Source organism: Coffea arabica, chromosome 7c, assembly GCF_036785885.1.
Source record: "Coffea arabica cultivar ET-39 chromosome 7c, Coffea Arabica ET-39 HiFi, whole genome shotgun sequence".
NCBI classification, from domain to species: Eukaryota; Viridiplantae; Streptophyta; class Magnoliopsida; order Gentianales; family Rubiaceae; genus Coffea; species Coffea arabica.
In genome coordinates, this window is record NC_092322.1 from 6168227 (window position 1) to 6184374 (window position 16148).

Below are 16148 nucleotides of genomic sequence, written 5' to 3' on the forward strand. Positions count from 1 at the left end.
ACTTCTCTCTTTGTTAAAAAAGGGGGTAAAGGAAATTTTTTCACAATGACAAAACGCGAAGTGACAAGGATAAATACATGGAAGTGAAAGAGCTGGAAATTCACTCTAGAGGGTGGAGGCTCGACCGACATTAATTGGCACACCGCAGCAGCAAATGCCCAGTGTAATTAACTCTAAGGGGAACCATAAAATGAAAAAGAAGACAACTTTTCCTAATAAATATTGCACCAACACTTGATGTAGTATTGCTTCTTGTGAACACGTGACACGTTGTGCTTTTAATAAGTACAATTTGCTTACCATTTCTGCTTCTGGAATCCGAAAGAAAATGGACAGAGAAGAGAAGCTGGCTCAATGGCCCCTGGCAAGAATTCATTCCAGAGAAGCACTGTCTGACACAACATTAGTAGTCGCAATATTTTGGGTTGAGTTGGATGGTAAGGCAGAAGAGATTGTAATCAGTAAGAGATCCGAATTCAAGATCTAATAATTTATCAAAAAAAAAAAAAAAAAAGCAAGCATTATTTTTTATTTTCATAATAAAATGTACATTGATGTGCGACTTAAAGGAGCGGCGGAAGAGATCACAATCTATGCTTGACTCGTTCAAGGGCCAAGGGGAATTGCGAGGAATCAATGTTGCCTTTAAGAATCATACATTGATCATCAGCCAGCAACATCATAAGTTTACATGAGAAGCTGAAATGGACCATATATACTTCAGTTTGCACCATGCAGTTAAAAATTTTTTTTTTTCTGAAACTCTGAAATGAGAAAAGAATTGCTAATAATATCAAGTTATTTAAATATAAGGGGCTAGACGTATTTGAATTGAAGATGTCTGTCTCTATTATGGAAGAACTTATATTTGCATTAGTTCACAACCTAAATCGGAGTTTGCATCCCGTGTCATCATTTATACTTTGGCGATTTCGAAGATGATTAAAAGGTTAAGTGTGATCCATATCATCATATAAATCCATGAGAAATAAAAATAGTACTTTAATCCTTATCTTATGGGTCAAACTTATCTATCAACTATCATGTACGCATTCAATTAGTACTCATTATACAAGTTAGATTTTAGTGTTGTGTTACTCCTCGATCGGAGGAAAGAGACCTGTCCTCAGAACTGTAGTTACGATTTACTACTACTTTAACTTTAAGAGCAAGTGCCCAATAATCAAACTCCATGATGGCCGCAGCCTGCGACTCGATCGGGAGTTTGTTTACAGCTTTATCTGTTTGTCCGTCCAGTTGCAGTCTATTTATTATATAAGCTAATTCCATGAACAATGTCGACAAAGACTCATCATCAAATTGGAGCTGAATGAAGATACAAATGACATTATTAGATTTCCGCTGCTAGTCTTGCATTGATCAGGTACTCCTCTTTCTCAAAGTAAACACTACTCAAGAAAAAAGGTTAAAATCGCACCGTCGCAAAAATGGGCCTGTTTGGAAGCCAGGTTTTTTGACAAGTTTTTTACCTACTAGGTTTTTAACAACTTTTGTACAGGAACCCCAAAAAATTTCTCAAAATTTTTTACCTACACACTTTAAAAAAAAAAAAAAATTCCCTTCCCCTTCTCTTCTTCTTCCTCCTCCCCCACCCCAACCCACCACCACCTCCGCCGTCAGTTCCAGCGCCAATCACCTCTTCCGGTACCGGTCTTTTTTTTTTTTGTGCCCTTTTTCCCTCTCCCCCTATTCCTCCCCTCTGTCTTTTTTTTTTCTCTCTGCGTTTCCCCCACTCCTCCCCCACCACCCTTTCTCTTCCCCTCTAGCTGATCTGGTTGCTAGACCAGATCGCACGGGGGAGGGTGAGGGTGGTGGCGGAAGGGGAGAAGGGGGGAGAAGGAAAATTGCCCAAAAAAAAAATTTTCATTTCGCTACTTCATCTATCGGCAAGAGTAAGGAAAGGAAACGGGAGGAGAGGGAGAGGGAAAATGTGAAAAAAAGAAAAGGGCAAAGGGAAGGTGAGAAGCGGGAAGGGGAACAGGGGAGGGGAAAGAGCCAAGAGAGAGTGGCGGGGCAGAGGGGGTGGCGGGGGAAAAGGGAGGAAAAGGATGGTGGGCATAAGGGGTGGCGGCCCAAGGGGGGTGGCGGGCAGAAGGGGAAGGAACGGGGAAGAGAGTGGGAGGGGGTGGCGGGGGAGAGGGGAGGAAAGGGGTGGCGGGAGAGGGAAAAGGAGGGGGGGAGAGGAGAAAAGAAAAAAAAAAGAAAAGAGGTGGTGCTGGCGCAGATGTTGGAGGTGGGAGGCAGAGGTAACGGGGAAGAGGGAGGGGGAAGGAGGAAGAAGAAATAGAAGAGAGGAAAGAAAAGAAAAAGGAAAGAAAGAAAAAGAAAGAGAAAGAGAAAAAGAAAAAAAAAAGGAAAAAAAAATTTCACCTTACAAAATTTTCTACAAAATTTTTTTCACATTACAAAAACTTCTATAAAAATTTTTCATATTACAAAAACTACTATAAAAAAGTTTTTCACCTTACAAAAATTTTTCAAAAACTTCTACAGTACACTACAGTAAAGTTTTAGACAAACTCCCAAAAAACTCAGGTTCCAAACAGGTCCAATTGTTTTCTACGGGAATAACTTGGATTCACCCTTAAAAAATAAATAAACAACTTGGGGAGGTTCAATGCGATTTTGACTATTTGCGTTCCGTTTAGGGTTCAAAAATGCGAAAGTGGACCTTGGAGGGACAGCAGGGGAATACTACTGTTCCTGCAGGACACGAAAAGGGACAGACATGCATGCATGGAACTACGTAAAACAAGGGCAAAAAATAATAATAATAATGTCTACGTCCATCCTCGCCAAACATATTTGAAAAGGTGAAGATTTTGCCTAGTGTTAACCTTTTTTTGTTTTTTTCTTCCGTAGTATTATTGTCATCTCCATCCATAGATCAATCAACATTTAGTCGCCCATCACAGTAAGCGTATTCATAAAAAATGGAAATGGCTTGTCAAAATGGGTCCAACCTGAAAACATATATTAATTGACGCATCCATTCCAGTCTTTTCTTTCTACTCTGCTTTTAATTGCGTTGTTTACAGTTCTTCGGTCATCTCGCAATTAACAAACGTCAATTTTTAGTTTCGAAACAGAAATTAAGCTTTGAAAAGTTCAAGGTTAGGATAATCTCAAGCCCCGCTGACACATTATTTGTGATTTGTGAGTGAAGTTTAATTTAAGGATCTGTAATTAAGAATGGATTAGCCAAGTAATTAGTCAATGACACGACTGCTTTACGAAGTCCGCTGGTTGTTAAGCACCTAGACGGTGGGTGTGTACTAGTATGAAGCATCCTTCCCAACACGACGAAAATTTACACGAGTTCTAAGTGGGGCCTGGAAAATCACAATAATGTCAACAAATTTAAGCCGTATCATCCCTAAATCTGGACTTCCCAAGAGTTCACTTCAATTATATATGCAATCCCAAATTTAACCTGAATTTCGTTTTAGATAATATATACTGGTATATATGCAGTCTACATTACTTGCAAGAAACCTAATAACAATCTAATTAACCAGTGATTTCCGGCTTTCTTGCTATAGGAGTTGGCTTGTGCTTGTGGTTTTTTAAGGTAAAGACTCATACTACTTACTGCTGGGGGTCCACGAGTTAATTAATTAAGTTCCATAATAGGTACTTCCCCAGCGACCTGATCTAAAGCGAAACTGGCAGCTCGTTCCCCAGTTGGAAATCATTTTTCATGGTCCATATATGCCTCTCTTCCGATCCCTACAAAAATCTACTAATGTGTTGTTATTCATCCAGTTTGTGAAGCGGTCAAGTCATTATGGACAAGTTACTTCTTCCACGGTCACACACCATTGAAAACTTCAGCAAGCCTGGTTTTGTTTTTTTTTCCTTTGACTGGCTCCAAGAAATTTCCAGAAGAGAGGGAGAAGTGCAGTAATTTGTTAATGCATGGCCCTAATACTACTTACTTATTTCAGCGGAAAATAGATCCGTGTGCGTACACTTTCATCCTCGTATGAATATTGAACAGAAGATCACTTCACGTATTCCCATAATCAAAAGCACATCTCTTTTGTCTCATTATTTCGGGTGTCGACATGAGTCCCAACGATAACTACGTGAGTAATTGGAAAGGCTTGTGACACTGGATATGTTACGTAGCCGAACTTATTGTTTTGGTTATATTTCGCTGTTATAATCAATAATGGTTCCCAGAAGTGATCGATACAACATATGCCTGCCAGCCGATTCCTGAACCCAAACAATTTAATCAACTGCTAACTATATATAATGACTCTAGTTTGAGAGTCTCCCTCACCAGTAATTGAGCTTTGAGAGCGCGGAACGCTGCTCAGCCCCGGCCAGATTGCATTTGTTTAATACACACACACATATACACACCAGCAGACTGCAGACTGCAGACACGCACATATGTGTGTGTATATATATATATATATATGTATATATAGACACCAACAGTTGTATTATCGTTTAAGCGAGCGAGTTCAGGTGACAATCTCATTTTAGTCAGACCAAAAATAAGTAGGTGGAATATGGTCCACAGTCAAGTCGGACCCATGTGAACATAATGAACAGTGTCGGTCAAACGATATCGGTTTCTTCCCTCCTTTCTTTAAGGGAAAACGATTAGTGTAATAATATAGCTAGCTAGGTCTTCTTCTCTCCTTCGATCAATATCACTAATTTCATTTTCGACAATGAAACCACTCCGATTGTCCCCAGCCGACTCCATGTTTCATAATGCGTCCAACTTCTGCGGCTATCAAGAATTGCACACTTGGCCAAAAAAAAAAAAACGATGCACTTTTAGTTTCTTTTTCTGCCATAGAAAACCCAAGCCATCAAAGAAAGTGTTCTCTCAGTTTCTTGTTGTCCTTGCTCCATCCAGGATAGAATACAAAAAAAAAAAAAAAAAACAACACTGGTTTAGGATCTTTAACAAGTTAATTGTCCTAAGTGAGTCGAGGGAAATTAGAAACGTTGCCCGTTGCTACATCTAAGTGAGTCGAGGGAGCATCAAAAGTATATATCTAGAGACCAACACGGGACTGAACCTGTTAAAATCGAGCAAAACTAAAAGATTGGAAGACTGGAACATTAATTTAACCAGGCATCAGGAGAACGTACGTGGTGTGAACTAAAACAGACTTCCAAGAAACAAATGCTAACAATTCCATTTTTATGAAGATGCTCTTGGGTCCCAATTGTTCTTGGCTTCTGCTGCTGGAAATTTTGGCTTGGGATAGCACTACTAGTTAGTTCGATCAGAAGAGCCCTTTCTTGCTGCTTCAATGAAGGACGCACGTGTTACCATAACAGTAAGACACTTTCCATGCAACAGCAACAACAAGAAGCCAAAAGGGACGTCTCAGTTTTTCAATGAATCCGCAGTCTGCATGCACGGCCTCTCCATATAATATATACTCCAACAGTAAGACGCTTGTATGTATGGTTCGTTGTTATATTTGATTTGAATTCCTTGTTATGTGAAGTAGGATAGTGTATTCATCAAAAAGAAGGAAAGAAAATTTTTTTTCTTAAAAAGAAAAAATTAAAAGGCAGATGCTGAAGGAAATTTGTGCTGTCTACAAGCAATGCGGCTTTTTAATTAGATTTGAGTAATAGAGTGAGACTGGACCACACGCGGCATAATTTCTTTGGGCAATGAAAGCAGCCCAAATAAGTGCGGGGGGTATTGGATTTTTCTTCCTCTCTTCTCCCGGCATATACCGTGTCAACTGTGATTGGGTCAACCACAGCACACCACACGTCAACGGCTGGCGATTAAACATCAATAAATGTGTGGATGAACGAGGAAAGAGGTGCATCAATCCTTCAACCTCCAACCACTCTATTATTAAAGACAAAAACCCAAAATTTTGATGGGCAACAGCAACAGCAGCATGGTCATACACCCTCGATAGTACTAGTACCACCACACTTTTTCGTGGATAATGTGATCAATATGAAAGTCAACCCCCGTTTGATTTCATTTCAAGTTTTCAATCGCCGCTCTCGCAGACAAATTGGGAATGGCGTCGACCAATTTCACGAAAAAAGGAAAAAAGATGTGGAATCATTCCCAATCCCACTCCCAAACTGGTGTAGATTGATTTTCTGCATATTAAGGATTTACACCCCAGGATTTGTTCAGAATTGAACAAACTTTGAATTTTCTTATTTTGGGTGTTCCAATTGTTGATTAATCTTTTTTTTTTTTTAATGCTCTAGCAAATTTTGAGGCGAAATGGTCCATACGGACAATGGCGTTGGTGCTTTTTTTTTTTTTATTATATATATATAATGTGTTGAAGCAAACCATTTTGGATAAACAGACAGAGACAGGATGTAATTATTTGGAAAAAAGATTGCAACGAAGAGGGCTAGAGATTACAGCAATTAAACAAACGACGGGACAGGTTCAATTTCTGTACAGAGCGAGAACTAGTCAAGAGCCAATTAAATAACATGAGTGGCCATTTATGTATACGGTTCAAAGATCAGGAGAAACGACAAGGACCTTAGATTGTAACTTCCACGTCGTAGTTGTGTGAACGAGAAGCATCTCTTCCCAGGCTGAGGCCACCCCACAACAATGAGCCACTGACAATCAATACCCTTCGGTCCTCAGTTGACATGTACTACAATAACATAGCCTTCGCTGCCTGCAAACCAAGAAATGTCGAGCAACAACGCATAGTCAGAGAAACTTCGATCAATTTCTTCCTCTCTACTTGCACATTTGCCTTTCATTTAACATGGAAGTAGTACTGATTTTTGCCATGCCATGGGGAACATTCTGCAGTTTGTCGTCCTTTTAAAACTAGCTGTTAAAAATAAGTGTTATAATCAACACGAGTAGTAAGATATTCATTTTCCAGAACTTCTCATCTCTATACTACACAAGTCATCTTCAACCAAATTTCAGGCGATACGCGGTAATTTAGATAGCAATTGTTCCAATATGCACAGAATAAAAACTACTTTCCTTCAGATTTTCAGATTGATTAAAATAACACATTAGTGCCTCCTGTTTTGCAGTCTTAGCATCAAGTTACACCACCTTTTCTAGTTAGTAGAGAAGCTGGGGTCAAAGGTTACAAATCCATGAAAAAAAATGCGCCAATGTCTGTTGATTGCCTCTTCACACCGCCACTCACGTTCACAGCCAGAAAAGCAAGCGCAATCACGAGATGAACCACAGAAATCAGAGGTGTTTTTTGGCCTCTGTGGATAGAGCAGAGGGCTTGGATGGCGTCCATTGCTTAGTGTTGGTGTATAGAAAAATTACTACGAACTGGGAGAAGCAAAGAAGCATGATGACCGCTTCAAAAAGGAAAGGGTACTTCCTTGGAGGTGCTATCGTCAAGTAGACAACATGCAGCACTAGAAAGCAAGACAGAAGAAATAATCTTAATGTGCCAAAGGAAGATTGAGTCTCTTTTTTGTGTTGTCTCCCGCCAGGCGAATGGTAAAGAAGGATAAAGAGACCATGTAAAGCAATGTATGGGATAATCAATTTATCCCGGGTAAGAAGAGGGAACATAGACACTAATGCATTTTGTGTCAGCCACAAGAGAACGAAAGGCTTTTCCATGGCCAAAAAGCTTGCAGGGAGGAGTGGCAGCAGGATGGATTTCTCATGTACTGCAAACAAAAGTAATGTACGCAGTTAGTACCTAAGATATTGTACCCCAATTAGGGAAAGACCGATGGATAAAAACATTGACATATTCAAGTACCTTGAAATGAGAACAAGTAGAATGCAAGAGCACTGTTCAAAAGCCCATAAAGGAAACTTGATTTTTTTGGTTTCCATATCAGCTGAATCATGGAAGGTAGACAAGCAGAAATGGTTGCAGTAAGACTCAGAAGTTTTAGGGGTTGCATATTCAACAATCTCTTCCACTTTACGAGGATTGAAGTAGTACACCAAAAATTCGCCACATAATCCTCATATATACCTCTTTCGAAAGGAGCCAGACGGGATAGAACCTGCATCAGTAAGCCGCTAAGATAGGCTTACAGGGTAAAGAAGTTTACAAGTGGTACTTTTACAAGCCTGCTATGACAACACTTTACTCCAAGAGATTCATCCTTTTGTTGTAGCAATAAGAATGAAAACTACATCACATACAAGATATTTGTAACAGAAAGAAATAGACAACAGACTTATCAAAGACCAACAGTAGCCCTTTACCCCATTAAGATATGGTAATTTGTCAGTCTCTTCTATATATAGGATCTCTAGGGCCTAAAGCCTAAATTCTGCATTAACTTCAACATATATGTCTCACTATCCTGCACTAATTGTCTTAGTCCTTTCTCTAGCAATGATAAAATAAAGAAATAAGACCAAGACAAAGCAAGAGCAATGGGATTTTTACCTCTAAGGATGCTTCTGCTGAATAAAGATATGGGCTCCAAACAACAGCAAAGGTCCCTAGCACTGCCAAGCCCAGTTTTGCCACCTCAATTACTGGATTTTGTTGCCTTAGGCATTTGCCCAAGAGATAGCTGAAAAATGCAGGAGCAAAGTATGCACTCATCTGCATAAAACCAACTCAAGATCAATGCTCCAAGAAGATTGATAAGCTAAGAAAGCAACAACAAAATTTTCAGTTTCTTTTACGCAGATGTAATGTATACATAATTTATTCTCCAAATACTTTCAAGACTCTCATTTCAGGGATATCTCCAAACCTCACCCTTTGATCCATAAATTTCAAATTTCCTAATGAACTTGGAAAAAATCTCTCACTGTCTCTAAGCAATTTTCTGACAAATTTAAATAGCTTAGGCTCAACTGAAGTAATTGAAATGTAAGATGAGCCAAATCAGATTATGCTTTAGCAGAGATAATATGCAGATCAGGAACGTCTTCTCAGATAAATATATATATATACACGTATATATATATTCAAGTCCAAATTGATAGATCAGTTGACAAGCCAAAAGTAGGGTTGGACAACTAAAACCATGATTCTACCACATGACATCCAAATATAGGCGATGACTCTTCTTCTATTCCTGTAACTTTGAAAACACTGAACTTTAGAAGATAGTTTTCCATTTCTCAAAAGTTTATTTTCCCAATAAGAAAAGCGACAATCCTTCACTTACTCCATGCTTCATATTGTGAAACATTCCAGTAATGCTTTAACATGTTATGTTTCATCAAGTTTTAATGCATCCCTACTCCTCCTAGTATATCTCCAATTTCCTTTTTCGTCAAATTCCAGATAAACAGCAATGTTCATCTTCTGTAGTTTGAGGATTCTCCACATGTCCAGTTTCTAAAATGTATACCAATAGGCATGCTCTGGCACTTATTCAAAGCTATCAATTATCCCACCCCCCAAAAGTAGAATACAAGCTCTGCTAAAGCATCATGCAATTTCTGTAGCCATACCAGAAATAGACGTCAAAAACAATATTGTGAAACATTGTGTTCAACCAATCAAGAAATTGATGAAAAAATGATATATGTTCCTTTGTTTTCTTCTAACTCTATCTTCATGCCTGGTCATGGTGCAACATAACATTCAAAAGCTAAATAGACATGCCATATGGCAACATGATTCACTCAAAAGTCACGGGAACAAAAGAAGAGTACCTGTTTATGGTTGAGTGCAAGACTAAAAAGTACAGAACCAACAACATCTCTATCAGACAGAATTGCTGCAACAGCGGCAACAGTGAGGCCCAAACTAATACAATTGTACTGAAGAAACGCAAAAACCAACATCAATGCAATATTACTAGTATTAGAACAACCACCAAAATAAAAATTCCAAGCAACAAACCATGTGGGACTCACTCCTACCTGAAAATGACCATGATCAATCAATATGAGACATGGGTTCAATAAAATCAAGGCAATGTGCCACGCTACACTAGTCTTCTCCTTGATAGGCTTCCCAGAATAATACACATTGATAAAATAAAGCACTGCAGGAAAAAATATCAAAGCATCAGATGATAAAACCGTCCACCTCATCAACAATTTCCTGCACAAAACACAACCCAATTCTCAAAATCTTCCCGAAAAACCAAAAGGGAAAAAAAATCCAACATTTTAACACCACCACTAAAATGAACAACTGCAGCATTTCATCGAATACATTAAATGCATTACCCAATGTAAGACTCATAGCCACGAGAAGTGTAAAGTGAAACAGATTTAGGATCAAAACATCGTAGGATAAGGCCATGGAAGTAGCTTTGATAAGCAGTGAGCGGCGGGTAATCAAGGCCCCAGTAGTTGAGATCATTAATGGTGCTATTTCGGTACCATTCTTTAACGGGTAGATTAATGGTGATCTCCATCCAATGCCTCTGGGCCTCATAATCACCGTACTTGGGCGGATTTCCAGCGCCGGAATATGGGTGCAGAGATACGCATACCCTTACTAAAAGTGCGAAAAGGCTGATGCAGATGAATGATGCCACTGTTCCTCTTTGGACTATCCATGACCAGATTCCAGTGTCAGGATCGCTGAATTTGGGTTTTGGCGGATTCTTTCGGATTTTCATCTTCTCCATAGCAAGAAAGTCCTCGTAAGTAGTAGTACAAGAATTGGTATCAGCAGTTGTACTTGTACCTAAGCCATGTCGATTTATTTGGTCAAATTGTGGCAAAATTTCTGATATTGACTAATGACTATTGATTAGGGGTCAGTTTGCGTATGGTATATCCAAACTAGTAGGTGTGGGCTGTGCTACGCACAGCTAGTGCCATTGGGATGTACTCATTGGTAGTAAATAGTCTGGAAATACAAGGTGCAGAATAATGAGCTGGAAGGTACAAAAACAAAGCATTAAACCTTCATGTAAAGAAGCATATTACAAAGCTAACAAATAAAATAGAAGAGCAACGCAGACAAGAGTTCACCAAGCAACAGGAAAAGGAAACGACCAGGAAGGAAGCTATGAGAACCAACCAAATGAATAAAAAATTCTAAGCTTTAATCTGATTCGTCAAAATGTAGCCTTCTTCTTTACTGTTTTCAAAAATTTCATCTAAAAAAGTAGTGAATGGTAAGTAAACCACTCCAATGAATCATGATCCAATCTAATGGTGACTGTATGATGAAAGCACAGGAAACAATTGATCAAGTGACTACAATTTATACAAAGAACAATCTAACTCTTAGCAAATAGTAAACATCCAATCATAGCAAGTCATTGAAGAAAGTAAAACAGTGGCCTATAACTTGTAAAGATCGTTTGAACGATCTAATGATTACCAAAGGAAAACAATTAACCACTGCAAATCAAACGATCCAAAGTTAAGCAAGTAAAACATTTCAAATAAATTAAAACCTTAAAAGTTGCTTTGTGATTAGATACTGCTTAGCTGCAAATGATAATTCTTTGACTGTTTCATTTTAATTATGTATAATAGATTATATACATCTTCCCTAACACACGCTCATGTAAAAAACGGTTACAGAAACGATAACATGAAGTTGATGGGCTATTTTCGCATTTTATCTAAAAGCAAGTAGACCGGCCCATATGTCAAAACCGAACTCAAGTCATTATCATGGCATTCCATGATCTAAAAATCATTCACACTAATACTAATACATATATACTAGTGTTTTGACCCGTGCTATGCACGGGTTATATTTCAAATCAAAATAATATTTTATATATTTATATATTGTGTTACAAAATAATAAATATATATAATAAAATTTTTAAAGAAATGCATGCTTAATATCTTGAAAAAAATTGTAATTTATAATGATTTACATGATAAAAGAATTGTTAACGCATTTAAGGAGAGAGTTAGGTTGGGTGGTAAGGTGAGAAGAGTTTTCTAAAAAAAAGTCAATTTATCAATATCCAACAAAACATATTACTATGTTATACCCATATATCAAAACTTGTAATACAAAAAAATAAATTATAACCAATTTATTTTCTTCCATTTTTAGAAAAAAAAAAGATCTTTCTCCTATCTTGTGCCCCTAAATTTGTTGAATGTATTTCGATTAACATTTTTCATAAACTTTAACGTATATTTTAAAGAAAATTCTCCGTACTATGTGTTTTTAGTGTTCTTAAAATTATTAAAAATCACTATCATTTCTCTCTTTTCTTATACGCCAGTTAGTCATCAGATGCCTCCTACGACTTTTATACCTTCTACCATGGTACCACCCTTTCTATTATTATTATTATTTTGTCATCTCTGTCATATCCCTGCAATCCCTGTAATCCATATTTCTTCTTCAACCTTTCCTGCTACTTTTTAACACCTCACCATTTTCTTCCCTCGCTCCTCCCCCTATACCTAACATATAAATTCATATTCCTACGATTCAATATATTTAACTTTACCTATCATAATAAAAATATAAAATTAAAAATTAATTACAATGGTTGCAATTATTAGTATCTAAAAATGGAAACGAAAAACTGACAATATCTATAATATCCTCAAGTACTACAATCAATTCATATATATATATATATATATATATATATATATATATATATATATATATATATATATATATATATATATATATATTTTAACATAGCAAATACATATTTATATATGAAGACAGTAATAAGAATACATAAAATAACTAATGATATCAAAAGTTATCATTAGTGTTTGGGTTTTACACTCTTATTCAAATCTAGTGTTAAATTACAAATTAAGTAGTATTTTAAGGTTGAATGTTCTACATCTTTCTCTTAAACTATAATATTACTTTTTTAAAATTTTTTGGTAGAACTGGTGTTGTTATTATCATTATTTTTTATCAAAAATGAATATTTCAAAAGGCCAGTGGTACTTTGTTTTTTATTTAGTGATTTCATAATTTAGATTTCATGAATGGTACCATTCTTGATTTTTTAAATCCACGACATTATTTCCTTTTTGTTTTCTATTTAATTTTGCCCTTTTACTTAGGAATGCTAAGTTTAAAGAAAAAATATTATCATTTACTTTTTTACTTTTACTAAGTTTGGCAATATTTTATTTTTATTTACCCTCCCACTAATAAACTTCAAACCAAATTCCTATATAAGCGGAGCTACTACTTTTTTAAATTAGAAAGGCATGGGAGCCACTTCTTACTTAAGAAAATGTTATTTGCACTCAATTTTTTATTATTTGCAATTCCATCATTTATTTTATCATATAGTCTAATTATTGAAACTTATATGATCAAAATGATTATTGGAGTGTGAATAACAAAAATTGAGTGTAAATAATCTTACTTATTTAAATTAATAAGAAAGCATGAATGGATGTTATATTTGTTATCTTTTCTTATGGTCTTATGGAAGTTTTAATTGTTGTAAAATTATAAATAACACAAGGCAATCGAAAACGTGATGGGTTGAAGTTCAACACCCCCTTAACTTTATATTTAGCTGCACTTTACCCTTCAACTTTACATTTAGTTGTACATTTGTGATTTTTTTGAAACGTGATTGTAATTTGCAAAACTCATTTGTAGGGGTGGTTATAGGGTTAGTTTGGGGATAAATATTTTTTAATTATAAAAATGTAACATTGTATTAAAATAGCATACGAATAAGCATTTGTCTTTAATTATGGAGTAAAAATGATTTAAAGTATAAATAACAAAGTATAAACAGTTTATGAAGTAGATAGTGGAAATGTTTTAAATTTTAAATTTGATTGGTGATAGGGTTAGTTATAACCCACTACTTTTTATGTATTAAAATAAATACAAAAATCTAGAAAAAAGAATGAAAAGTTTAGAAGCCATTTAGAGGGTCTCTGATAAAAACCCCTTCCTCAATACATATAGATATAGATTATAGGGAATTTATAGTTCAATTCAAAACAATAATATATACTTATATATATATATATATATATATATATATATATATATATATATATTATAGTATAGGTTAAAGTATATGAAAAAGGCAAAACAATTCAAAGAGACGTTAAAACAAAGGTTTATTTTGTAAGTATAAAATGAATTTTCTTTATTTTAATATCCTAAATAAGTTGAAATAAAAATTTTGTTTACCTGTTATCTGTCAATATATGATAAAAATTTGAGTAAAATAATTTAATTTATAATAATTTACATCATAGAGCAATTGTAAGCCTATTTATCAATATATCATGTTATACACATGCGTCAAAAATTTTTAATATTAAAAATATTATATTTAACTGATTCATTTTCCTCAAATTTAGAAATTTTTTTCTTCCATCTTGTAATCCTAAAATTGTTGAGTGAGCTCAAGTCATTATCATGACATTCCATGATCTAAAAATCATTAATATGGCCCAAAATTCAATTAAATATACTCGAGTCCTACTTACACCCCCATGCGAAGCCAACAGATCAAAACAGCTTCCACCTTCCATAGTGTCACGTCGCAGCACCGCAAGCAGTCACAACATGAAGCAACTCATTCTTATAATATATAGTAAAATAAGAAAGATATGTCGGGTACCAAAATGCTAGAGTAAATAGTACTTAGAGCAGCTAATCTAGGGATCTAGGCAGTGACCATCAAGGTAGAGATTATTATTAATCAAGTACCAATACGCCTGCGCTGGGTTGGTCTGCTGGTGGAAATAACCTCCCTAGGTGAGTTCTATCTGGGTTTGATTCCAGACAGCAACCCAGTTGTTATCTTCTTCAACATCGGTCGGCCCCGCTCTGCTGGAGCGCTGTGGGATTAGTCGGATGTAGACCGGGATACCCACAGTGATGAAAAAAAAAAAAAAAACACCAAATACGTCATCTTTTCCTTATGAAATGATTCCATGTCTTGTATCTAATAAGGAAACAAGTTTTAACGAACCAAACGTTATAATGTTCAAGCTCAGTCTGAAATTCTAGTGAATTGGAACATTAGTAGTGTCCAAAATATGGCTTGAAAATTTCTAATGAATTCGAAGATTCTAATATTCAAGTTTGGTGTGAATCCATAATGAATTTGAAAATTTTTTTTTGAGATTAATTTGATTATTAAAAATTTCAAACTTGAATAAGCTTTTATCAGAAGAAACTGTCTGCAATAATCAAATTCAAGTAAATGGATATTTAATATATAATGCAATCGTGTAAAATTTGTGGAAATAATGACATTCAGATTTAAGTTTAGTATGATTATTTATTTATTTATTTTTACTTCCAATAGGTTGTGACCTCTCCAACCTTGTACTTTTTTTTTTTTTAGAAGCTCAACCTCGTACTTAAGGACACAACACGAGTTTAAAAAATGATCAGTATTTAACATTACAAATTTACAGTAGTGCTATTTCTATATATATATATTACATGGACGTATGGATAACGGTCTTAAATAAGAGGGCTTTTTTCAAACGTAATATTTAAACTAGAGGACTCAGTTGGTACATTTCACTTATGAGCTGTTCATTGAGACTTTGGTATGTTTTGAAGGACCGATTCATGCCTATGTAAAATCTTGTATTTGATACATATTGAACCAAATTAGAACTTTAACCTTGATCCCTTTTTTTTTTTGTTGGACTGTTGTTGTCAGATTAATATTGAATGAGTTTTGGTTCACTCTAGTCAAGTACGGAGTAGTTGCGTCCATTTTTAAACCTATGATTGATTTCTTCCCTTGATTAATAGGAATTAAGAGAGAGAGAGAGAGAGAGAGAGAGACCGAGAGAGCATCTAATACTAACCTTTATGCTCGGGCTTTCATCAATTGGTCCCATGGTCTAGTGGTCAGGACATTGGACTCTGAATCCAGTAACCCGAGTTCAAATCTCGGTGGGACCTTGAGGCGCGTGCTTTGGTACCTTTTCACTTCGGATGCCTGTTTTTGTTGCCAACTTGTTATTGGTGTGGAGATAATCAAGAAAATAACAGATATATTTTCTTTAAATGTAGACATGCTACTTATTTTGGAGCTTTGTTATATTCAATTGTGTGATTCTTTTACTGGAGTGAACTTGTGTAAAAAAGATCACAGGATTCAACTCCTTGGTGTGGGGATAATTAATAAGAAAATGACGGACATTTCTTTGAATGTAGATATTTAATAGAGGGCTGGAACCTAGCTAATCTAAGTTTGGATATTGGCGTTTTTAAAGACTTGATGCAGTTGATATTGCAACGTGGCGAAGAGTGGGAGAA

The 16148-nt window shown here is 35.8% G+C and overlaps 1 protein-coding gene and 1 non-coding gene across 5 annotated transcripts; one reads left to right on the top strand and one right to left on the bottom strand.

Annotated features, from left to right (window-relative positions):
- Positions 1-6380: 6380 nt before the first annotated feature.
- Positions 6381-11484, bottom strand: LOC113697810 (probable dolichyl pyrophosphate Man9GlcNAc2 alpha-1,3-glucosyltransferase). Of its 4 annotated transcripts, none has more exons than XR_011817722.1 (7): positions 10151-11278; positions 9839-10022; positions 9629-9736; positions 8400-8561; positions 7755-8007; positions 7076-7659; positions 6381-6677 (listed from the first exon to the last, which is right to left on the bottom strand). XR_011817722.1 is itself a non-coding variant. In XM_072057367.1 (7 exons), the coding sequence occupies exons 2-7, from the start codon at positions 10555-10557 to the stop codon at positions 7220-7222; spliced, it is 1554 nt and encodes a 517-aa protein (XP_071913468.1). In that variant the 5' UTR covers positions 10558-10616; positions 11338-11484; the 3' UTR covers positions 6978-7219. The 4 variants fall into 4 exon arrangements, 3 of the variants coding, with proteins under 3 accessions (XP_071913468.1, XP_027073201.1, XP_027073202.1); XM_072057367.1 differs by lacking the exon at positions 6381-6677 and adding an exon at positions 11338-11484 and having other exon boundaries at positions 6978-7659; positions 10151-10616; XM_027217400.2 differs by lacking the exon at positions 6381-6677 and having other exon boundaries at positions 6978-7659.
- Positions 11485-15719: 4235 nt separating this feature from the next.
- Positions 15720-15791, top strand: TRNAQ-CUG (transfer RNA glutamine (anticodon CUG)). Its single transcript has one exon. It is a non-coding gene; the product is annotated as a tRNA-Gln (tRNA).
- Positions 15792-16148: the final 357 nt, after the last annotated feature.

Excerpts from the sequence above, each read along its gene's own strand:
- LOC113697810 (XM_072057367.1), bottom strand. The coding sequence starts at position 10,557 with ATGGAGAAGATGAAAATCCGAAAGAATCCGCCAAAACCCAAATTCAGC. Across the intron at positions 9,737-9,838 it reads TTGATCATGGTCATTTTCAG|TACAATTGTATTAGTTTGGG; the intron begins GTAGGAGTGAGT and ends GCGTTTCTTCAG. Across the intron at positions 8,562-9,628 it reads TTGCACTCAACCATAAACAG|ATGAGTGCATACTTTGCTCC; the intron begins GTACTCTTCTTT and ends GGTTTTATGCAG.